Raw genomic sequence first — 24,916 nt, 5'->3', positions numbered from 1 at the left:
AGACCTTAAGCTTTTTGTATCATTTTAAAGAAGAAAGAAAGAAAGAATTTGTTATCACTATTTCACACATGCATCAAAGCTGTTCTGTGAAGAAGTTAACTAAAAGTTAAACTGAATAAAGGGGGTAAGTTTCTAAAGAAACTGTGGTGCTGCGTCGGTGGGAGAGTATAACAAGGTAATTTGGTGATATCAACTGACTTGATAACGTAAGTTGACCACTGTTCAGAGTTTCAAAACAGATGTTTCGAGCGCTAGCCCTTCGTCAGAGGGAATGGAGGAATTGTGGGTTGTGTGTCTATCGGCACTAATTGGAGCTACGCTTTTGGTGGGAAACTACAAAGCAACTACAATGAAAAAGGATAGAACTAATATCGTTAATTATTAGAATTGAGAAATGATAGAAAAATCAATACCGTTGAGCGTGGGAGATCAGAAAACGCGGACTATAAGCAAAGTCGAACGTATGACCAAAATATTGATAATTATCATCAATTATAATTATTAAGTTGGCCACTGTTCAGAGTTTCAAAACAGATGTTTAGACCGCTAGCCCTTCGTCAGAGGGAATGGAGGAATTGTGGGTTGTGTATCTATCGGCAGAACTTGGAGCTACGCTTTTGGTGGGAAACTACAAAGCCACTACAAAGAAAAGGGAAAGAACTAATATCGTTCATCATTAGAATTGAGAAATGATAGAAAAATCAATACCGATTAGCGTGGGAGATCAGAAAACAAGGACTGTAAGCAAAGTCGAGCGTATAACCAAAATATTGATAATTATTATCCAACATTATTGGCTGAATAGTTACCTCTTCCGTTCAAACGACGAATATAAAACCTCGCTGGATCCGAGCGGAAATTCTCGGGTCTTGCGTCCTTTGTGCGGTTGTTTAATTCACAGATCTGTTCTTTTCTGTCGAAATTATAGCTCTGGCAGGTGATTTCCCTTTCACATAAGATATCACAGATATGAGGAGCTGCTACCGTCATTCTCTTGAAAACGAAGCCTTTGAGAGCCATGCCACGAATGTTAATTTCTATCCTGCATTGATCCTCGGCGGTTACAAGGTTGGTGAACGAAACATAGACAAGAAAATAACGAAATATCCACAGCATTTTTCCTGAAAAACGAAATCCATAGACATCAGTGAGTAAAATTTTTTTCTGAAGGCTGACTAAGAACACTGAATAATTAGAACAACAGGACCTCCAACCACCCCGCTCTTCTGTTATTCTCTTTTTTAAAGACTTATCGCAAGATATAAACATTTAGCCTTCAAAATATACTATTGAGAAATGATTGGAGGAGAAAATTCTTCCATTTTACGGGTGGTCCTGGAAATGGGGTGCAGGGAGAATTAGAGCTGAAAGTAATGTAATAGGACTTGAGAGAGGTTGTCAGTAATTTTCGAGAATCCGGCGACAGAAGCAAAAATTCAACTTTTTTTTTATTTGCTCAAAAAGAACCTTTTGGTGAAGCGTTTTCAAAAATCAAAAATAATATATAATATGCGAGTTTTTATTTTGGAAAAAAATATGAAAGTTCGAAATCGGCCAAAACGTACCTAAATTGCATAATTTCTATTGAGCTTTCAGTGCATTTTCACAACGCTCGCACAAGACAACGAAAAATTATCTTGAATTCATTTTTTCATAGGTTGTTTTTCATCCCTTGGAGTAGCTTTGCAACTATATTTCATCTCCAACTCAACTTTCTTTCGTTTGTAACCACCCGCGTAAAGTACCCTATATTTTCTATTCCGTTTGTACGCTGAATTTTGCTATATTTCAGACGACCATAAATATAATATAAATGCTAAATAAACAAATCGCTGTTTACAAAGATACCAGCTCTGTCGACGTGTTTTTAGCTGAAATTGACCCGTCGCATATATTGTTCTTTAATTTACAATCTATCCCACTGGCATAACTTTGGAGTTAATTACATTTAACTATAAATGTTGATTTTAGATATATGAAAATTCATATATTTGCACTGCGGTGGAGAGATGAAATTAAGAGATCCTCGCAGCTAAGAACACTACTGAAACGAGTAGTTGTAAATTGGACCTGAAAAAAATTCAGGCCCGTACGGGATTTGAAACCATAACCTCTGCGATACCGGTGCAGCGCTCTACCAATTGAGCTAACAAGCCAACTGGGAGCTGGTCAATGAGTTGGGTACAAATAAACATCCATATATAAACATATAAATGTTGTTGTAAATACGTGAGCGTGAGCTAAATAAAATCTTCGCACACTTAAAATATTCGAAACATGTAGTTGTCGCATGAAAATACTCGCTTAATTGTGCATGAACCTCAGTGTTTTGCTCGGTTGCTTTTGACCACTGTCACTGTAAAGCAGTATGTTTGTGTAGTCCACCTGTTTAGATACATTTTCAAATCAACTGTAGGTTGGAATTCTGTTGGTAAAAATTGTCGAAGAAATCCGAGAAAAATGGCATGTAGCACCGGGCAGTCGTGCTACATTCAATCTCACCAATTTCAACGAAACTTTGCCAGGTTAAAGGATCTACCCGAAAACTAAAAAATACAAACTGGTTTCTGTTTTGGTTTTTTCCGGGGGGATATAGACCACCCCCGGTTTTTCTTGATCCTTAGTTAATGTCCACCTCAAGTATCAGTCAATTTGATTGACGGCTTGTCAATCAACAGAGGCAAATAACCACCCCCGATTTTTCTTGATCCTTAGTTAATGTCCACCTCAAGTATCAGTCAATTTGATTGACGGCTTGTCAATCAACAGAGGCAAATAAACGACTGAGTTTTTAGACTTTTCGATTCATCTAAATATTTGACAACTTTGAAAAGTGAGATGCAAAGATCTTTATTATTTTTTTTTAGCTTAATAGCAGCTGTACCCTCTCCTGCAGTCTTCGTCTAAATTTACAAGGTCACTCCTTATCTTCTGCCTTCTATCAGAGGCGGTTGCCTTACTAGTTTCCTCCCCTGTCCAGCTCATGTCTAGGAAATAATTATTTGCTTTCTGAGAAAAGGTGGCTAATTTTTGTGTTTTCCAAAGAGCCCATACAAAGTCCATTTAGCTAGTTAGGGATGTTTCGTCAGAAGTTTACCTGAGGTCCAACCTTGAACGTAACCACCCCCTTTAAAATGGCAAGCCGGTCTTCGTCCATTTTCTCTTGATCTTTTCATAGGCGGATTTTTTTGTCAGCTTCACTGTGTTTGCCTTTGTTAGGGTGCTTTTGGATGGCAGCCAATCACTGAAACGTCTTGATACATCCTTCCTCTTAGCAAGAATATCTCGCTTTCTTGTTCTGTCTGTGACGGATTGGATATAGTTCTCGCGATGACCCGCGTTCAGGGATCCGTGCACGTTGCTGATAACCACCCACTTCTACAATTAGTTTACTGAAGGTTTCTAATGCGATGAGCCTAGTGAGACCCTGAGGTGCTCCAAACTGTGACAGTTGGTCTGCGCTATAAACTTGTCGCGGTTCTAAAGTCAGAGGGAGGGTCGCCCACCTCTATTTTTGTGAGCGTCTCTACAGTACCTGCGTATCCCTAGCAATCATATGATATAAAGTTCATTTCAGTCGCAAATCATTAGTTAGGAAAACTGATGTTCAGATAAGCGCTCTTCTTGCCCTTTTTCCTTATTCATTGCTGACTCTAAGATAGCAGTTACAGTACGCGTTCTATTAGATTTACAGTCACCTTGTCACCAGGAAGACTCGCCACCAGCTTTGATTTCTTCTGCCATCTTCAGATTCACCTCTCTCTCAACTTTACGTGTCCGATTTTTATGACGAGGATACTAGCATTTACAAACCCGAAGGTCTGAATATCATACCAAGTTGTGCACGATATTTGAGGCATATCGTGAAATCGCGGCCTTCGTAATCTCCAAATAAGCCAATGCGCACTAGAATAAGCTTCTTCTCGGACGAAACGCATGTTTGGGATACATTGACGTCTCTCAAATGTTTTTTTTGTTTTTTTTTTTATGCTGTACACCCACGAGTTTAGAGGTGTGAGCTTTGCCGTCCCTGGCCAGCGCGAGAATTGAGAGCTTTTTAGACACTCGATTTCTTATACGGCATCACTATGAAGACGTAATACAACTGATAAACCTACACTACAAAGGATTGACAATGTCTGTTGCGCTGTTGCGAGAAGGAGGAAAATATTACCGGCAGTGTAAATTCTTTAAGAGTTTCAGAGACTTTTCAGAGATGTCTATCTTTGGCTGTCACAAAAATTGACCCTCTCTTAAATTTACTGGGAAAAATGAAATATTATAAAACAGGTCATAAATTGACCAGTGAATAAAATATTTTGAAATATCGTTCGGAATTTGCCTTTTATTGCGTGCAAATCAAGGGTAGACAAAGTTTATAAAACATTTGACAAGAATTTCATGGGGTTCACCTCGATAATTTTCGTCGGCCAGAGTCAAGACGCACCAAGCTAAGTGACATCGCCCTCCAGTAAAATAATTTTCCAAAGAATAAATGTGGCGAGCGTGGGGAAACGCACATTTTTTTCATTATTGTGATCAAAGCCCAATGATGTACCTAAATTGGTACTTACGGTATCAAATCATTGATTATGACAGGGTGAGCTTAATTTTTCTGTTGAACTCACTGCACGAACTGAGAAAGTAAAAACTTGTATTTATCTCCCACGCATTTCATCTGACAATAGTAGACTTCATCAAGGATTTTTACAAGTAGGGTAAATAAGCTTGCTCATATGCAAATAGTAAATAAGTTGTCTCTTTACTATTGAAGCCAGTGGATATAATTCGCCAGGTGCGCCTACGGTGTTGTACATGCGTGACATTTTTCGGACGTTACATGTACGAGTACGTAATCTGTTTGAGGATCACATATTTAGTGTAAATATTTGACCCCTCGACGTCACGTAATGTCTCTAGTTTACAGAGGTCTTAGAAAGCTTCATTACTGGGATTTGCCTTCTGCGCGTAGAAGGCTACAAGCGAATTTCTCGGGTGTAATTGCTTTTGATTTCTCAACTGATGTTGTCGCGAACAGCTTTTGGGAGTCACGAAACAAAAATAACTTATCGGGACCTAGTTTCATGTACTAATGGAAGTAAATGGCAAATAAAAACATATTCTCTTGAGAGATAAAGTTATAAATAACAGGGGTTCTTTGAAACAAATAGTGATAGACAAGGTTTCAGTTCTGGTCAATATTGACTTTTCATAGCCTACTTCCAAATCTGAGGGAACGCGCCGAGGGAATAAAAAAAAACATACATGTGTGATAATGCAAGAAGGAGAATAAAAATACAAATAAAGAAAAAGGAGAAAACATAGAAACCCGTGTTGCAGCGCGCAGATATCTTTTGAGCCAGACCTATACACTTATGCCCGACACCACGCAAAGGAACTCGAAAGAGTGCTGTATATGAACTTGTTCGCACGTGCACGCAGGAAAGGCCATGACAATCAGCGAAAATAATGGCAAATGCAGATGATATTTGTAGTCAAAAAACAGGCAAATAAGATGGCAGAAGGATAAAGAACTTTCTGGAGGTGTCTTCTTAAAAAAAAGAAAAACAATTTTTACTTCTCATGAAAGGTCACGCAGTCACGCTACAAATACTATTTCTACGTGGAATTTCTTGATGGTGGAAAGTGGAAAAACTATTTTCCAGTCTTATTTTCCGGAAACATGGCGCAATTAATGAATTTTATGGGGCTATTGATATTTCCTATCAAATAAGAGAAGCAGAGTTTCCCGAAAAGCCGAAATTGTTACACTCAGGAACTTGTAGGTCAACAAGCACGCGGCATGTGAATTTAAAATCTCCTCTCCTGTCACAGTTTCCTTATTGTGAACTGTGCGATAATGATAATGAACAATCAAATTGTAGACTAATGAATGTTTGGGTTTTGTACAAGTGCCTTATTTCCTCATTTTATCAAATCTTTAAAATAATAAAAGACAGAAGAAAGAAACGCTACGATTTTCCCATCGATTTTTCAGCTAAAAACACGTCGACAGAGCTGGTATCTTTGTAAACAGCGATTTGTTTATTTAGCACTCGAGAAAAGTCAACTCAAAAACTTTACCTAAAACGGTGGTTTGTTCACTTAAAAATAAAGGTAGGTTAATTTTTAAGTTAAAATCGATATATTTAAATTAATCAAAACTGAAGTAGAAACCAAACACGTCGAGTTTTGTCCCAATAGCGTGCGATTTGCAGTAGGAGTACAGCAAGGAAAATGGCCTAACTCCGTGAAACTGCAAGCTATATATTTTGGTCTGGCGCGCTCGCTTTTCGCGGGCCAAAAATAATATTTTTACATGATAAACATGAAGAATTTCTCGTTGAAAAGAGTTCTTTTATCTTATGTACATTTGTATACCCTCTATGTTATGGTCGTCTGAAATATAGCAAAATTCAGCGTACAAACGTAATAGTAAATATAGTGTACTTTATGCAGGTGGTTACAAACGAAAGAAAGTTCAGTTGGAGATGAAATGTAGTTTCAAAGCTACTCCAAGGGATGAAAAACAACTTATGAAAAAATGAATCCAAGATAATTTTTTGCTGTCTTGTACGAGCGTTGAAATGCACTAAAAGCCCAATAGAAATTATGCAAATTAGGTACGTTTTGGCCCGATTTCGAACTTTCATATTTTTTTCCAAAATAAAAACTCGCTGGAACTTTTGAATATTATTTTTGAAAACGATTCACCAAAAGGGTCTTTTTGAGAAAATAAAAAAAAAGTTGAATTTTTGCTTCTGTCGCCGGATTCTCGAAAATTATTGACAACCTCTCTTGAAAGTTTTGGGAAATTATGAGCTTTTCAAGGTCTGGAAAATTTTGAATGAATGAGCGGACGAGAAATTGATCGAGTGGAGATACCGCCGACAATTCATTTTTCCCGGCGGTCATTCGTCTAATTTGTTTCGGCTTCGGTGTAATATCTTCATGACTACACACTCGTACTGGATCGTACACTTTAAAGGCTCAAAGTATACTTTTGAACCTAAAATATCCTAAGGAACTCAATGACTCGATCATTGCCATCAGTCTCCGTTACGATTACATGAGACTGAGTAAAATTTGTTTAACAAATTTTTCTCTTGAAATCACCTGTTTTGGCTGAGTGAAGTGAAATTGTTCTGGATCGGTAACAACTTATTCCTTTCATCTGCCCACTCATTCAAGTACATGAATCTCTCGATTTACGTTTAATGAAAAACGGAACCAGCCTTTACATCAACTTTGAAGCCAAACAGCGCGAAAATTAAGGCGCTCATTTTTTTCAAGGTCTGCCAGTAGTCATTTTATCCATCGTGTACCATCAAAAAGTCAAAAATTAAACGTGGTTCACGGACATCATTGTAGAGACAATGACTGTTTATTCAAAGTAAACCTTCCCTTTTGGCTCAGCCCAGAAACCATGTTCCCTAAAATTTTACATATTTGAATTTTGTCATTTTCAAAAAAATATTGCAAAACAAAATAAAAACCTCCTTTGAAATACGTGGTTGTCACTGCAGGTGTGTAGATGAAGGAAATAATTATTGTATTAAGTACAAATTTGAATATTTCAAGGCTTAGTTATGTAGATAAAGATAATAAAAAAGTTATATGATTATTAAGGAAACTTTGAAATAGTTCTTAGACAACATTTACAACATCAGTCGGGTTGAATTAAAACAGAGATGTGAATAACTGAATTTTCCATAGGTTTCAAGAAAACACTAGTTTATATTTTCATTCTGCTAAATTCGAAGTTGAAAAACATCGGTTTAAGCAGCTGCTAAGAAGACAATTTAAAAAAAAATTAAACTAAACACCTCTAAAACATTTTTAAGCATTAGTGTGAATTGGGTATAGGAAAATCTTACCTCGTACTTCTGGTATTAGGGAAGCCAAAACGGTGAGAACGAAGCAGTAGAATACAGACAGCAAGTACCTTAGAAAGAAACGCACGTTATAATTCCAACAAACAGCTTGAGTGAGTTTTTCCTCCTTAAGATAAACATTTAGCGAAATGAGACAGCTGCAGTTTTATTTTGGTTCAAATACATCACCTCCTATGTCTGATTATCAGGTTCACAACTGAATTATTTTCCCTGTGAACCAGTTGATTGGTGGAACTCAATTATACTTAATGCATGTCAATGGCCTATAATTTGAATAAAAATAGAGGAAGATGTCCTTCATGTGTTGTTTTATTGTGGCTTAATTATATCCGTATGAGTGCGACGTATGAGGAAGTTAATATATAGAGAGTAATACATGGACGCGCGTAGATATGGAATTTCCCTTCGAGTGTTTAACTTTACTTTTGCCGTGAAGTTATTCTTTTTGCCGTAAGGTTTTTTCTTTTGCCGTGACAGTTGTGGGTCACCGTACTTTACCAACTGTTTACACGCATTCCTCGTTCGCCCACACTTGAGCGTAAAATAAAGACGACCGTTTTACCAAAACAAGTTGGTGTTCCGTAATTTTGGGGTTGGCTCTAACGGAGAATTTGTTTCTTATTCTTATATTTATTTCTCGTTCTTTGATTGTGAGTTGAAGCAACTTTTTCATGTAATCAAGTGTCATTCGTACATGCACGACTTGTGCCCTCCACCTCCCTCCCCTTCCCTTCATCAGGCCGTTCACCTCAGCACCCTTTTAGTTTCCGTTTTTAAAAAAAGGAAGAGTGAGGGGGGGGGGGGAGGGGGGAGGGAGGGCAGAAGGTGATTCACAAGCTAACACTTAGTATCAACAGACCAAAGAACCTGTCAAACAAATTTAAACTCTCCGACAAGAAATTGAATTTTTAATTTTGTCGGATGACAAGCCCCGTCCATGCGCTACTTCACGTCTTCTTTCAGACTTTTCAATGCAAATGTAAATTTGTAATTGCGAAAAACTTATCACTTCCCTTCTGTTGGAAAGTCTCCATAACAACTGACTCGTTTCAGCTGTATTCAAATTGGAAAACGCGAATAAAAGGTTACGTGTCTGAATATTAAACGAATTCTTGTTTTGTCGATCAGAAGTCCATAAGGCATAGACTTAGCAAAAATTACAGCTAAAAATAGTGTATTTATTCTCTGGATGAGCTGAATTAGCGTTATCAGTGCCGATTAGCGGTAACGTGGGTGAAAGTGATTTTGCACTGAATTAAGGATACAAATTTTAATTTTTGTCTTAAAAGATTTAATTTAAATATTTCAACTGAATTTTGATTAAGATACAAATTTTCATTTGCATTTTTGACAATGTTAGTCAGCAGTTTAACTTGAGGACCTCGGAAGGTGACAATTCCAAACGAACATAAAGTAGGACTTTTTTCATTATCAGAAATTGCTGCTTGAATGTTACAACTGATAACTTGTAATCATAACATTGGCGTTGTTCCATTCATTCCTTTTTGCCTTCTTAGATTAGATATTTATACTTCGAATGATAATGCTTGAAAATAAAGCTTTGTGAACGTATAATCATAAAACGAAGGAGAGAAACGAGGAAGAACAATTTGCAATAACAGTAAATGACATACATCAATGGAGAGGAGTTTGACTTCTTAAAAAAATCTACTGACCTGGCGTGGTCTTGTAAAGTGTAAAAAAACATCTCTGAACAATTAGTTGAATCAACAGATTATAAACTAGCTAGTTTTAATCTATTGATTGTATACATCTCAGGACTCTCATTAACGTTCTTATGTATTAGTTAAATCTTGAAACTTTTCAAGTTTGTCGACTGATGAACCGACAAAGTTACAAGTAGCACGTTCTTGACAAAATGTAGTATCGCTCTTTGCGTGATCACAAGGCTCATGCTCTTTTGATGCTCAGTAAGTCTAGACGTTATTACTAATCTTATGTTTTTGTGCGTATTAATTCATCGTTTACTTTTCGCTGAACTAATTGATTCACAAAACTTATGCTCTGTGATCATTCTATCAATTCAAAGTTAATTAAAAGGCTTCTATTTCGTTGACACTCGATTGCTCTTTAAATAAACACAAAAGTTGCATTATGTTTCCATTCAGTCACCTCACACATGATCATAAAGCTGGCTCTGTTCCTATTCCGTCCCTCTACACTTGACACCTAACTGGATCACAAAGCTTACACACTCTGATTGCACTCAATCGCTCTACACGAGATAAAAAAGTTATGCTCTATTCCGTGACGCGCGCTGAACGGCTCTTTTTGCCTTCATCTTGAAGTTTTGAGTCTAATTGAGGCTTGATTTACTTGTAAGTAAAACATCGAGCGTCCAAGTACCGTCAATGTTTTGGGAGTACCAGAGGCGCCTTGAGTCTCCTTGCGGATTGAAGCCAAATTGAAAATGAATCGATGGTTATGTTACTTGTAGATTTTTAGAGTAACGCAACAGAGTCATGAGGAATGATGTGAACACTTGATTTGTGCAAGCTTGTCGAGCACCTGTTTTTAATGATCTTCAGGCCAAGGCCAGTCAGCAAATACTGGAACTCACTGTCAGCAGAAACTCAACTGATGTAGCCCGATGATGAGGAGTTTTTTTAATCCTGATGTAGCAACTCGAACAACACGAACAGAACTGAAACATAACAAAACGAAGGTTCATCTTTGATAATCAAAGGGAAGTAATAAACCTATTGCTCCACGTGCCATGACTTTTCCAACTACTCAGAGTTCCTATCTATTAAAACAGGAAAAGCTTGAAGAGAGCTTACATCTGAGGGGGGGGGGGGGGTGGGGGAGAAGGGGCTTATAATTGGATGTATTTTTCTGTTTTACAGTTAGATGGGCGTGAATTATTCAGTTAATATATTCCGACTGCTCAATCAGAAGTCCAATCAGAAACTGCGTTGGAAATCCTCAAATAGTTCGTATCGCTTTTTATAGTCACAGAAATAATTTGTTGTTCACTGTTTTCCATCACCTAAATATCCTGCATCATACAATTTTCGATTACCCTGCAAAGACCTTCAATTAAGGCTGGTTTTCGTGTGCTGCGAAAAAACATCAAAGACGAGTAAAAACGATAAGTAAAGTTGGGGGATCCACGAACTTTCCTGTAAAATACATATACATTTTTTCGTTCTTTCTCAAATTTACCTTGATGTGAAATTTACCTCAGTTGATGTGAATTTATAATTCGGGTTTAACTAACAAACATGAAGAAAATACTGACAGCCAGATATCGATTTATTGAGTTTCACTAGAGGTTACTAAATCTACATTATAGACCGACAATATAGGGAAAGTGATTGCTCTGTTCTGTAACTCATAGAAACAATTCTTGGGAACTTTTAGTTAATCCACCAGAAAAGAATGTTCTCAATATATTTCTAACTATTATTAAGCAGAAACCTTCTTTCCAACTCCGCGAAAATTACTGCAGTATTCCAATTTGAGTGAAAGAGCACGAGGGCCTCCTGAAAAGACATTCCAGATGTTCGCAGAAAAACAGAATATAACGAGTAAATAAGGTTTTGCGTTAACTTGAATATGCCATCACCTACAATCAGTGTTACGTGTAGCAAAATTTAGAAGATGAACGGGCAAAAAAATTAAAGAAGCCATCATTAGTGAGAATCGATTTTAGTTTTGAGCTGATCAAGGAAAAAATAGATTGACTGCGTAATGAACCTTTACATTGATAAATATGTATTCATTTAAATTGGATACACAAGAACATGGAGAGCTGACTTCACAATTGTTTATCTACAAAATTATTAGTTAGTCCTTATTACCCATAAGTTATTGCTTGACCAATTATCACTATCTTCCCACCATGCCCGCCATTTAAACAGTCTTAGCATTTGTATCTTCTTTATTCTATAAGCGAAAGTAATTTGTGGCTAACATGGTCCTCACCCAGGAGATTATAAAGAATTAACGTGCCTCGCCCTAATATTGTATGCTTTTAACGCGTAAGAATTTGAGTGAATAAAGAGGTGAGAAAATTTTTGTTCACTGTTTTCTATCACCTAAATATTCATGCATCATACAACTCAGAACGTACGAGCCATGTTTAATTCTCCCCATTCCTTCCCTTCGTCCCTTCCCTTCTTCCCCCTCCCCTACTCCATCCCTCCCCCCACGGGAGAAGGTGAGGTCAGTACAAATTCATAAACTCACCTATTCTAGCAAATGTTGTTTGTGAATTTTAATTCTAACCTCAAATATAAACGCCTTTAGTACCACATGTTGCACTGTTTGTATTACAGTAACAAGGCTCAATAACAAAATCTAAATAATGACCCAAAAAAGTTAAACTATTGAGTTTAAAAACAAACATCAATTAGCACTTCAAAACAGAATTACCACTACACGCTAGGGAAAGTGCTGCCATACATTTCAATGGAGAAATGTTATGATCACTTTACCATGTCCAGCAGTATTATAACAACATTCATTTTGCTGATTTGTTCCGTTGTTGAAAGAACCTCCCCCTCCCCCACAGGAAAGATCTTTATTCGCACCTCCACTTCCCCCGGAGTACCCTCCACCTCCCCCAGGTATTTCATGAACTAAACGATAACCACCCCCACCTCCGAAACCACCCTGATGTGTTCCGCCCTCTCCTCCGGCCAGAAATCCTCTACCTCCCCTTCCACCCTTTCCAGAAGAAATCTTTGTGTCTTCTCCATTACTGTAAAAGCCTCCACCACCACCACATACAATCAAGAGATTTACAGTTGACATTAGCAACTTAACAGATCATGGCTTTTAGTAATTCTGAAAAAAAAAATTGAGCAACAAGCACCACCTCTTTGTTCGAAATACTGATGGATGGCAGTAGAATGCAAAAAAATATAATTCAGTATTTATAAATAGGGAATTCTTCACCCACCAGAGTGCGGTTTATCAGTTTGTCCTCCATATCCGTTCATTCCTGCTGACAGGAATGGCGAGTTATACCCTGCATTCCCTGTTGTGTTTACGGACGCATCACATCCTGAATGTTGTTCTGTCATTTTTGCAACTCCTCCTCCACCTCCGGCTATGATTAAAGGCGTGTTGTTTTTTCTCACCACAAATGTACCTCCTCCGCCTGAGCCAGTCTTTTGTTTGAATTCGGCTTCGGTCTTTCCCCTCTTTGACCAATAAGTATGTGAATGATCTCATCTTTGGTCAACATAAAGTTTCCAATCATCCGCGCCCCTCTTCCTCCGTTGATGACACTATCCTCACTGTACCCCCCTGAGGCTCCTATTGTTTCTATTCTGTATTCACCAGTGTGCGGCACAGTCCACAGTTGAATACCGCTGGACACTTCAACTTGTCCGTCATGATCCTGACCTGTGTAGTGACTGCCAACTGAGTCTGGACCCTTTCTTCCACTCTTACCAAGATTTGTAAAAACAGCTGTAAATCCTTCATAAAACACATACAGTAAAAATAAAAGTTATGATGCTGGTAAGAAATTGTTACAATTACTTTTGGCTTTGCCAATACTACTTTTACTCAGCGCCGCAGTTGAAAAGAACGCTGATAAACAGCCATTCTTTAAAAACTATTCGGACATTTAAGTCCAAATATGCTACCAAAAGCTGGTTTCATTAGAAAATAGAAGAGTTAAAATACAGCTCAAACGTCTCCTGTAACCGCAAGAATACCAAGGTTTCCATTTCCTTCAGGTTACGTTATTGACTCAGTCACTTACGACCCACTGAAATCCAAAATGTCAGTGTCAGAGGTGGAAATGCATCAAATGCAAAGCACAATTTCAGGCCACGGGGCACTTTTTTAAGGTGTTGGGAGGATGAGAGAACTGAAGAACCGTAGCGGTAATGTTGACCGAGCGAAAATTGATACAGTTTGACTATTGGTTGAAATGGAATTTGAGAAAACTTTAGCGGCATACTTAAGATGAATAATTCTTGAGAGAAGGTGGCAAAGTATGCAAGCCAGGATTTTAAAAAAATCCTGAAAGAAAAACAAGAAGCGAGAGAGCGCCCCTCGAAGTCGAATGATGTCGCTGACCGGAAACCGTTGTTTTTCTGTTTCAAACTTTAGACGCGATTGAAAAAATTGAGACTTAATGCGGTAAAAGCAATGCAAATAAAAAAAAAGCGATGAACCAGGTTCTAAAATGAACCATGGGTAGCAATACAGTTATTCAGATAAATCGTCTTTTGTACTTTGAATAGTTTGTGCTATCCTAGATCATTCTTCTTGCAAACTTCAAAGCCAAGGCTATCTGCTGTGATGTTCTGAGACTTTCACACTATTGAGATGTTAGTGATTGTATGGTGCTTATCCCTTTCAAATAAGTCTGCCCAATCACCTAAGAGAAATAAAGTTTAGGGGAGGAGCGTGCGAAACTTGTTACTTATCAGTACATCATGTTTCTTTATTAAAGCACATGCAAGAATTTCAGCATGCTCGTTGGCCGAGAGCTCGTCAATTTATCCCAAACAGTGCACAAAGTTAAAATCAAACTGATTGACAGGTAAGTCGCGTAAGCATAACGAAACAAAATGGCTGATGGGTGAGGAGAAAGCAACGATGTTTTAATTCAGAGTTTTAGGGCGAATGCTAAAAATAAAAACATCCAACGAAAGACAATCAACTGGTCAAAAGTCTGGCTTCCAGAAACGGCTCTGAAAGTATACAGCGATCCCCCTGAATAAAATTATCAAGGAGTTAAACCAGCGCAACAATTCGTGCGAAAGACGCAGAAGATTACGAGCGTACGGGCTCGTGCAATTTGGCTGGCAATTTGGCTGGCACTTTCACTCGAAATCATGTGATTAGCTATACTGATAAAAGTATAAGATTCCTTACCCTCATTACAGTTATGGCCTTTAAATCCAGATCCATCAACGCACAAACACTGATAGTTTCTGTCTGTAAACCCAGCTTGGCATGTTGCGTTATTCTTACAAGGATTTTTCTTACAAGCATTCTTAGGAAGGAAAGGAATAGAGAAATTTAAAATGATGTTTTGGCAGGCTAACAAATCCTTCCCGTGTGTTTGTCGTCCGCACTTGCAATAGTGTGCGTATGTCTCATGTATGCAGTTCCATTTTTTGGGCTAGGTTTTGGAGGTTTCTTGATTCCACCCGTCCACCTTCGTGGTCCTTGAGTGTACTCTTAATTTGTTGTTCGCGAGTGCTTTTGTTGCACTCTTTCCACGCAAGGTTATTGGTGATATACGCGGATGTTCGCGTTACATTTATTCCCGTTGCGACAGGGTTATTTAAATTAGTAGGAGAGGTGGGGATATCCCTTGATTTCGTATCAGAGCTTTCCCGGACAAAGAGTATTAATTTTCCCTCATAGAATTCATCCTCACCTCTGCTCCGCGGTAAATGCAACTTTCGTTTTTCACCAGGTCTTCATCATGTTCAATAGTCGCGTTATTCAGATCACACTCATGTTTTCCAGACAACTGTTTTATTTCACAGAAGTTATAACTGACGCAGTTAGGTTCCAGGTAGCACTGGAATCTGCAGAGATCCTCGTTAACAACTTCAATAGTTCGAAGCGTGTGATTCTCCAACCGGAAGCCAGGTTTAGGAAAAGTAGTAAACAATAAACTGCGGCAGCTACCTGGAAAACAATTATGTAAAGTTGGAAAGTTGCTATGCAGTATTGAGCGCCTCTCTTAAACTCGAACTGTAAAGCACTTTTTCTTCTAAATTATTGCTTTGGCTTTTGGCTTTGCGATTCTTCTACTGTCACCTGTCGATTGTTTATAACGTATCTTCCGACTAATCGATGCCGTTTTTATCTCCCTCTTGAAGATCTAAGCTATTTTGATCGATTTCCAAAGCCAACGCTAAAAATTAATGAGACCGTGTTGCAAAAACGCTGGTGGTTAAACGCCAAACATAACAACATGGCGGCTGCAGCTGATGCAGGTACGAAACAGCGAAGTCGTTCATGGACAGAAAGAAGGCTGAAGTACTTTACCTTCGTCCTACCAGACGAGGAAAACGACTTTGGTTACAAACTGGACAAATTTGCGTTGACGAAGACTGCAAACAAAACTGTTTTCGAGGAGATAAAGAAGGTTCTTGAGGAACGTATGTCGATCGAAGAATTCAAAGAAGAAAACATTTCTTCGTTCATTTTATATTGGCCACTTAAAAACTCTTCTTCAGCTTTTCTTTACAGGAAAACAATTTTACAAGCTCCAGCAGGGCCGCCATCTTGAACTTTACCGCCAAAAATCTCTCATTATTCGTCTCTTGTTGCTCGTCATGTTGTTCGTCCCGTCTTACGAATAACTTAAGAGACGCGTTATCCGACTGGACGGGTAACGCGTCATCGAGTATAAAAACGGCCATTGTCTTCACTGTTTTTCTTCTCACACTCAGAAAACTTAGAACCAAATCGACACAAAGTGCCCCATCTTAATCTGCTCAGCCGAAAAAATGACTCTTGTACGCTACGTATGCCTATGTTTATTTGAGTTGGTTAAAAAGTTTAAATCTTTTATACGGATTGTCTTCACTATTTTTCTTCTTCCACTTAGAAAACTTAGAACCGAATCGCCTTTCAACGACCACCGTTCTGATCAAACAGGATTACGCAAAATTTGTTTGACAAATAGTTTTTCCTTTATGGGAGTAATAATAAACGTATGGGTGTGTGTGTGTGCGTGTATGAAGAGTAAAATTGCGCCCAAGCTAATTTAGAACTTCCTTTCTGTAAAGGCTACCTGCATTACACAAAGTCCTCGATTTAGGTTTGGAAAATTTGAAACAACCTCAGCACCACCTCAATCTGGAGCTAAATTTCACCAAACGCCAAGTTTTAATAGTTAAGTTTAAGGTAGGCTTTGAGACATTTTTCCATGAAAAGTTATTTTTTTCTCGTTGTGGAGATACAAAGGCCTGCCAGTGGTCATTTCATCCATAATGATTGCGTGGGATCCAAAAGTTGTAAACGTGCACGGACAACATTTTTAAGAAAAAGACGTGATTACTGGTTCTACAGTAAATTTTCGCTTCTGATTTGTTCACCATCTTGTTGCTTTCAAATAATGACCATAAAGTGCAAATTGAATTCAAACGATGTGTGAACTCCTCGTCAATGTATAGGTTGTTTCATGTTATCCAAGGGAGAACTATTTGACTAAAGTAATTTAGTATATCTAACACTTCTAGGAGTAGTTTGTATGAATATTTCAAGGTTTAGTTATATTAATATACAAGGCTACCAAAAATGAAACATATATATAAACGTATATATATTTACGCTATCCTTGTCCGACGACCGTTTTCACAAAGATGTAAAACCTCGATATTTTCTTAAAAACTATGACAATTACTGATGGTTTAAACGAAATTATTGTTGCATTAGAGGTAGTTTTGCAGCTATTTCGTGGGTCCAATTTTCAATAATGTCGTCGACTGTAATTCTTTCTTGACACGCTTTCAGTTTCCGTTTGTTGTTGTTAAGTCGAAGAGGTGGATTGCAAGGGAGGTAGGGGGAATACACGCATTACACATTGGGTCTACTTTGCAGGAAATTTTCACCATAACAACCGGCTCGTCAAATTACAATTCGTTTTGATTTTCAGCTCGATATTGCTTAGGCACCAAACATTTCACTTTTCTTAAGGGACCTACGAAAGGCTTTCGTACAATTTTATCATCACCATCATCATCATCACCATTTATTAGCCACTTAAAATATAATTTTTAAGCAGGTTTAACAGTATGGTAGGGCGAGGAGACTTTCAAGAAACCACCAGGCTTATAGGAGAGGCCACCTCTGTTGTCAATATGTTTGTAATTAAGTTGTGGATATGCGGCTTGGCCAATTCGGATTCATTTTATTTAAAAAATTCAATGATCTTTCTTTTAAAAGTAAAAAAGCTGGTCAAACCAGTGATCGATATTGCGAGAGAATTCCAAATTTTAGGCCTTCAATTGGTAGAGTATTGTAAATTGTTTAAGATTAGTACGACAGTTATGTGGTCGATAGCAATTGGATATTCTTGTAACAAGCTGAGAAACATCGGGGGCAATAGTTGATTATGATAATAAAACATTAGTTTTGCTATTTGCAATGCTTTGACTTAGGAAATAACTAAAATGCCCAATTAAGCAAATATGCGGGTAGTGTGTTCTCGATAGTCTGAGTTGATAATAGCTCGCACGACACGTTTTTGTAAATAAAACATTCTATTTAAGTTGGTCACATATGTGGACGGCCAGGTTGAATAAGAGTAAGTGATATATGGGTAAATTAACGTATAGTACAGAGTAAGCTTGATATTAGATGAAGTATAGTATCTAGCCCTAAATATTATACCGGCTGACTAAGGATTTGTTTAGCTACGAAGCTAATGTGAGGTTTCCTTGTTAAATGCTCATCAATATAAACACCTAAGAATATTGTTTCATTTACTTGTTTCAATGTCTGATTTCCAAAGGATAGGGAAAAAGATTAACCAAGCTTCTTCTGCCTCGATTTAAAGATAATGTAACTTGTTTTCTTAAAATTTACCGAAAGCTTATTGCATTTCATCCAAATGTCAAGATTTCACACTTCATCATTGAGAACGGACTCTAAATAATCGGGATCTGAGTGAGAATAAAAGATACTAGTGTCATCATCAAAAAGCAGAGGCTGTGTTAATTTAGATGCATAAGGAAGATCTTATATAATGTATATAACAAAGGACTAACAATAGAGCCTTGGGGGACACCACACGTACTAATTTGCTTTGATAAACAATAAGTCAATGAGTCTGTATTGAAGTTTTTTTTGGGGTACTTAAATTTGCCCGAAATTTTATTTTCGAAAATCTCAAAACGAAACCGTTTTAATGATTGTTTTGTAACTTCTGGGAGCGTGGGAAGATGATTATCTTCGCGGAATGCTTAAATATTTAAGAATATTTTTTAACGCCGTACAGTGCTGTGCAATATTTAATTATAAAAGTCGTTCGGCTTGAAATATGATCCATTACTCGAAATTCTGGTAATGTTATGAATGTTATGTTATGTTATGTTTTTAGCAATTTTACCATTTCAAACAGCATCTAACTAGTCGCAAATGCGAATAAAAGGCTGGTTCCATTTTTCATAAAACTTAAGTCGAGGGGTTCATGTACTTTAATGAGCGGGCAGAAGAAAGGATTTAGCTATTATTGATCCAATAATGTTATGTCATTAAAATTTATCATCATTATGTCATTAAAAACATATGATGATAAAGAAAACTTTGAAATAGTTCTTTGACAACAAATAATACCCCATTCACAACATCAACCGGGTTGAATTAAAACAGATATGTGAATAACTGAATTTTCCATAGGTTTCAAGTAAACACTAATTTATATTTTAATTCTGCTAAATTTGAAGTTGAAAAACATCGGCTTAAGCAGCTGCTAAGAAGACAATTTTCAACCATGTTTAACAAAACAGCATTGGTGTGCATTGGGTATAGCAAAATCTTACCTCGTACTTCTGGTATTAGGGAAGCCAAAACGGTGAGAACGAAACTGTAGAATACAGACAGCATGTTCTCAGAAAAAAACACCCGTTATAATTCAAGCGAACAGTTAGAGTGAGTTTTTCCTCCTTAAGATAAACATTTAGTGAAATGAGACAGCTGCAGTTTTATTTTGGTTCAAATACATCATATCCTATGTCTGATTATGTGGTTCAGAACTGAATTAGTTTCCCTGTGAACCAGTTGATTGGTGAAACTTAATTATACTTAATGCATGTCAATGGCCTGTAATTTGAATAAAAACAGAGGAAGATGTCCTTCATGTGCTGTTTTATTCTAGCTTAATTATATCCGTATGAGCGCGACGTATGAGGAAGTTAATAATACTCTTTACTAAGGTGGCCCACAACTGTCACGGCAAAAGAAATAACCGCGGGGCAAAAGAAAGAGACTCACGGCGAGAGAAATGGCGGGAAGTGATGATCAGCCGCTGACCCCTTTACTGCATTTTCTTATCCCATGGTGCACCTCGACAGCTAGTCCCGGCCCCCACGCCCTCTTTTATGCCGTGAGGACATTGTTATTTCTTTTGCCGCGAGGTTATTTCTTTTGCCTGACAGTTGTGGGCCACCGTACTTTACCAACTGTTTACACGCATTCCGTGTTCGCCCGCACTTGAGCGTAAAATAAAGACGACCGTTTTACCGCAACAAGTTGATGTTCCAAAATTTTGGGGTTGGCGGCTAACGAATAATTTGTTTTTTTCTCATATTTATTTCTTATTCTTTGATTGTCAGGTGAAACTAATTTTTCATGTAATCAAGTGTCATTCGTACAAGTTTCGTACATGTTTGACTCATGTCCTCCATCCCCCCCCCCCCGGTGGATTGTGGTCCCAAAAGCTTGGACAAACTGCTGTGACTAACAAGGAAACGAGATTAATGATCCAAGAAAAGCGGTCCCCCTGCCTTACGATCCACAGTACAAATTTGTCATTTTTATGAAGATCTTTAACAATATTGATGGTTAAATTACACCACCTTAGTCAGATTGATTTTCAACGAAACATTTGCCGCACCTAAACTTCTGCATTATAAGAGGTTATTTTCTTTCTTGCAATTCAGTTACGTAGTGACTCATTTTTTGATGAATTACTCTCAAATTTAGCAAGTTCTTTTTTTCCCTTTTGTCATTTAAGAGACAAAAATCATGCGAGTGTTGAATTATTTTCCATAGATTCAGGATGCCCTAAAATATGTTTGCTATGCACAGCGATGGTAACATGTCAATTTTTTTATAGTTTTATTTCTTGGGTTTTATCGATTTTCTTGCAAGTTTTTAAAACAAAAGTACCACGTTTATGTTGACTTTTCTTGATGCAGTGTAAATGGATTCATTATCATTGTGGAGACTAATGAAAGCGACAGAAGAAGTAATAAGATAAAAGCTTCCAAGGAAAGAAAAACATTGTTAATGATCTGGTCAAATAAACTGTTCTTGATTGTCACAATTCCTTTTACTTCCTTTTTGTTTTGTTCTCAAAGATAATAGACATCGTCACACAAAGGCTCAAGAGCCCAAGGGGGGTGGGGAGGGAAGGGGATGCGCTTTAAGATATTCCTTTGTCATGAGGGATTGATTTCCATTTGCCTTCTTAGATGAGATCTTTATATTTCCATTGATATTGCTTGAAAATTAAGCTTTGTGAACCTATAATCATAAAGCGAAGGAGAGAAATGACGAAGAACAACGCGCAATGATAAGAGATAAAATGATATTTATATCCATATGAGATAAAATAAAATTGCGCTCTATTCCGTGACGCAACATTGCTCAAAAGATTCCCTGAATAGAAGAAAGATCTTTTGTAGGTCCTCTCTTTATACCCATTTACCTATTTGTATGTACCGAAGCCTCACGAGGGTTGTTTTTTCCTGTACTAAACGTGTCATTTTGTCGCGGGGATGTCGCGGGGATGTCCTAGGGATGTCGCGGGGATGTCGCGCGAGACCTACAATTAATTCGAGTATTACGCGCGCTACAGATTGCCAACTTGAGTGTAACAGGAACAACAAATATTAAAATTTTAAATGTAGTCATATGTCATCCAAAAGAATCTAAGAGCTTAAAAGCAATATTTTTTAACTAAAAATATGTCTCATGTTACTTGTAGAACCGAAAGTCAATATTCTTCTTTCTGATTAACCAAGACTGAGTACAATTTGTTTAATAAATTTCCGATAGAACATCGTTTCAGCGGTGGATCATAGATAACTCATGCCTTAGTTCGACCAACTTTCTAGAGCATACGAATTAAGTCCTCTACGCAGATTTTGTGAACCAACCTTTACATCAACTCAAGAGCCAAATTGTACAAAAAGCCGGACTGCCACTGCGGTTTCGCTTTTTTTTCCTTTTTAATTTTCCAGTAGGTTTTGAGAAAACAGCATATTTTGTCTCGTTTTGACGAATAAGACGATTTCATCACTGCTTTGTAAATTTTTCATTTATCTCCAAGTCGTGGTGTTTTAGTTGACTCTCAACTTTAAACAAAAACGAAAATATAATCGTATAATCGAACATGTCAAAAGACTCGTACACGTTCAATGAATTCTTTGTAGAGAAAGCGACTTTATTTTTGTATTTCTGAAGTAAACTTTCGCTTTTGGTTACTCCAAAAAACCACGTTTCATAAAATGTGTTCGTTTGTAAACTTGTTGTATCCAAAATCTGTGTTACAAAATAACTTCAAAGACGCATGAACTTCTTGAGAAATTCGTAGGTTGTCCTGTGCCAGTCCAGGTATGTATTTAAATGAAATGATATATTATATTTAATTCCAGTGGAAGTCGAGAAACTTGTGCGAATATTTCAAGGCTTAGTTATCTCAATAAAGATAATCAAAAAGTAATATATCGCCTTTGTAAACTTTGAAATATTACTCAGACAAAACTAGGATAGAACTGTAGGTAAATCTCACTTCGTCCTTCTGGTATTAGGGAAAACAAATGAAAAAAAAAACAGCCGTTATAATCCCAGCGAATAGCTACTGTAAGTTTTACACTTTTAAGGACAAAATCAGGCAACTAAGAAAGTTGAATTTTAATCTGCGTTCAAATTGGGCGCCTTCTTTGTTTATTTATGTGGTTGCTAGTGGTTGTCATGGCTGCATTAGTTCCTCTAGGACCTTGTTGGTTGGTAAAACTTGATTATACTGAACGGGTATCAATGGGGTTCTGTCTGAATAAATCAGGAAGTTAATTGCCTTCTACCTTAAACTGCTGGTTATAAACCCTGGGGCTGTACAACTTCTTTAGGGGTTTTAAAAGGGCTTAGAAACGGAGGGGCTTATGTCCGAGGGGGCCTGTAACCGGAATAGGAAACCGCGTGGAAATGACCAATACAAGCGCTGATTAAAAGAGGTTTTGCAATTGCTGGTTTTTTAAAAACTAAGCTTCAAAACGACGAAATAAATCGCATTCATTTCAATACATTTGAAAAATTAACTTAATTAAATCTCCCTAATCATTCTGAGCACCATATGACAGTATGCGGCCTTTCCGTCCATCTAGGCAGTTCGGAAAGCCGCAAAACTCTAAATTCCCTCGGTATCAACGAGCGCCTTTCGTTCAACTAATTTATTTTTGTTTTCTCGTCACCATATTCCCACCAATAGCGTAGCTCAATTTTCTGCATATAAAAATACACACAACCCACAATTCCTCCATTCGCTCTGACGAAGGGCTAACGCTCAAGACGTCAACTTTTAAACTTTTTACGGTGGCAAATTCACGTTATCAACTCACTTGTTAATACTAAATTACCCTGTTATAATCTCCAACCGACACGAAGTCTAATCAGAAACTGCGTTGGAAGGCCTCAAACAATTCGCAACGCTTTTTATAGCCGTCGTCAGGAGTCTCCCGCTATACAAGACTGTCATAGAAAATAATTTGTTGTTGACTGTTTTCCATCACCTAAATATCCATGCATCATACCATTTTCGATTACCCTGCAAAGACCTGGTCAAGGCTGGTTTTCGTGTGCTGCGAAGAAAGACATCAAAGACGAGTAAAAACGATGAGTAAAGTTGAGGGATACACGAAATTTCCTGTAAGATACATGGATACTTTTTTCGTTCTTTCACAAATTTACCTTGCACTCAGTTGATGTGACTTAATAATTTAGGTTTAACTAACAAACATGAAAATACTGACAGCCAGATATCAATTTATTGAGTTTCACTAGAGGTTACTAAATCTACATTATAGACCGACAATGTAGGGAAAGTGATTGCTCTTTTCTGTAACTCATAGAAACAATTCTTGGGAACTTTTAGTCAATCCACCAGCAAAGAATGTTCTCAATATATTTCTAACTATTATTAAGCAGAATCATTCTTTCCAACTACGTGAAAATTACAACGCTTTACTCCACTTTAAGTGACGAAGAGCACGAGAGCCTCCTGAAAAGACATTCCAGATGTTTGCAGAAAAACAAATATAACAAGTAAATAAGGTTTTGCGTTAACTTGAATGTGCCATCGCCTACAGTCAGTGTCATGCGCAGCAACATTTAGAAGGTGAACGGGCAAAAAAATTAAAGAAGCTGGGTCACACTGATTGTAACATTATTGAAAATCGATTTTGGTTTTGAGCTGATCGAGAAAAAAAGATTGACTGCATTCCTTTACATTGGTGAATATGTATTAATTGACATTAAATGCACAAGAATATGAAGAGCTGACTTCACAACTGTTTCTCTACAAAATTATTACTTAGTCTTCATTACCCATATGTTATTATTTGACCAATTATCACTAACTTCCCATCATGCCCGCTATTTAAAGTCTAAACACTCTTGGCATTTGTATCTTTATTCTATAGGCCAAAGTATTTTGTAGCTAACATTGTCCTCACCCTGGAGATTACAAACTATTATCTTGCCTCACCTTAATATTGTATGCTTTTAACGCGTAAGAATCTGATTGAATAAAGAGGCGGGAGAATATGTTGTTCATTGTTTTCTATCACCTAAATATTCATGCATCATACAACTGAGAACGTATGTGCCATGTTTAATTCTCCCCATTCCTTCCCCCGTCCCCTCCCCCTACCCCATCCCTCTCCCTGGGGGAGAAGGTAAGTTCAGTAAATATTCACAAACTCACCTATTCTAGCAAATGTTGTTTGTGAATTTTAATTCTACCCTCAAATATAAACGCCTCTAGAACCCCAAGTTGCGCTGTTTGTCTTACAGTAACACGGCTTAATAACAAAATCTAAATAATGACCCGAAAAAATTATGATTAATTGAGTTTCAAAACAAGCATCAATTAGCGCTTCAAAACAAAATTACCACTACACGCTAAGGAAAGTGCTGTCATGCATTTCAGTGGAGAAATGTTATGATCACTTTACCATGTCCAGCAGTATTATAACAACATTCATTTTGCTGATTTGTTCCGTTGTTGAAAGAACCTCCCCCGCCCCCACAGGACAGATCTTTTTTGGCACCTCCACTTCCCC

At 37.5% G+C, this 24,916-nt stretch overlaps 2 protein-coding genes across 2 annotated transcripts in view; both read right to left on the bottom strand.

The window, feature by feature from the left end:
- The window catches only part of LOC136282835 (loricrin-like), a 30,717-nt gene extending 22,725 nt beyond the window's left edge, over positions 1 to 7,992 (bottom strand). The window contains exons 1-2 of the mRNA XM_066170775.1: positions 7,878 to 7,992; positions 810 to 1,121 (exon numbers count right to left, since the gene is read on the bottom strand). Of these exons, the coding sequence (XP_066026872.1) occupies positions 810 to 1,116 (307 nt within the window). The 5' untranslated portion in view covers positions 1,117 to 1,121; positions 7,878 to 7,992. The remainder of the gene's footprint in view (positions 1 to 809; positions 1,122 to 7,877) is intronic.
- A 16,542-nt stretch (positions 7,993 to 24,534) lies between these two features.
- Positions 24,535 to 24,916, bottom strand: part of LOC136283110 (ALK tyrosine kinase receptor-like) — a 15,922-nt gene continuing 15,540 nt past the window's right edge. The window contains exon 5 of the mRNA XM_066171383.1: positions 24,535 to 24,916. This exon is cut by the window's right edge and continues 180 nt beyond it. Within this exon, the coding sequence (XP_066027480.1) occupies positions 24,780 to 24,916 (137 nt within the window). The 3' untranslated portion in view covers positions 24,535 to 24,779.

The sequence above is a fragment of the Pocillopora verrucosa genome, chromosome 8 (assembly GCF_036669915.1).
Source record: "Pocillopora verrucosa isolate sample1 chromosome 8, ASM3666991v2, whole genome shotgun sequence".
In the NCBI taxonomy this organism is placed as follows: domain Eukaryota; kingdom Metazoa; phylum Cnidaria; class Anthozoa; order Scleractinia; family Pocilloporidae; genus Pocillopora; species Pocillopora verrucosa.
This window is presented reverse-complemented; position numbering and strand designations above follow the sequence as displayed.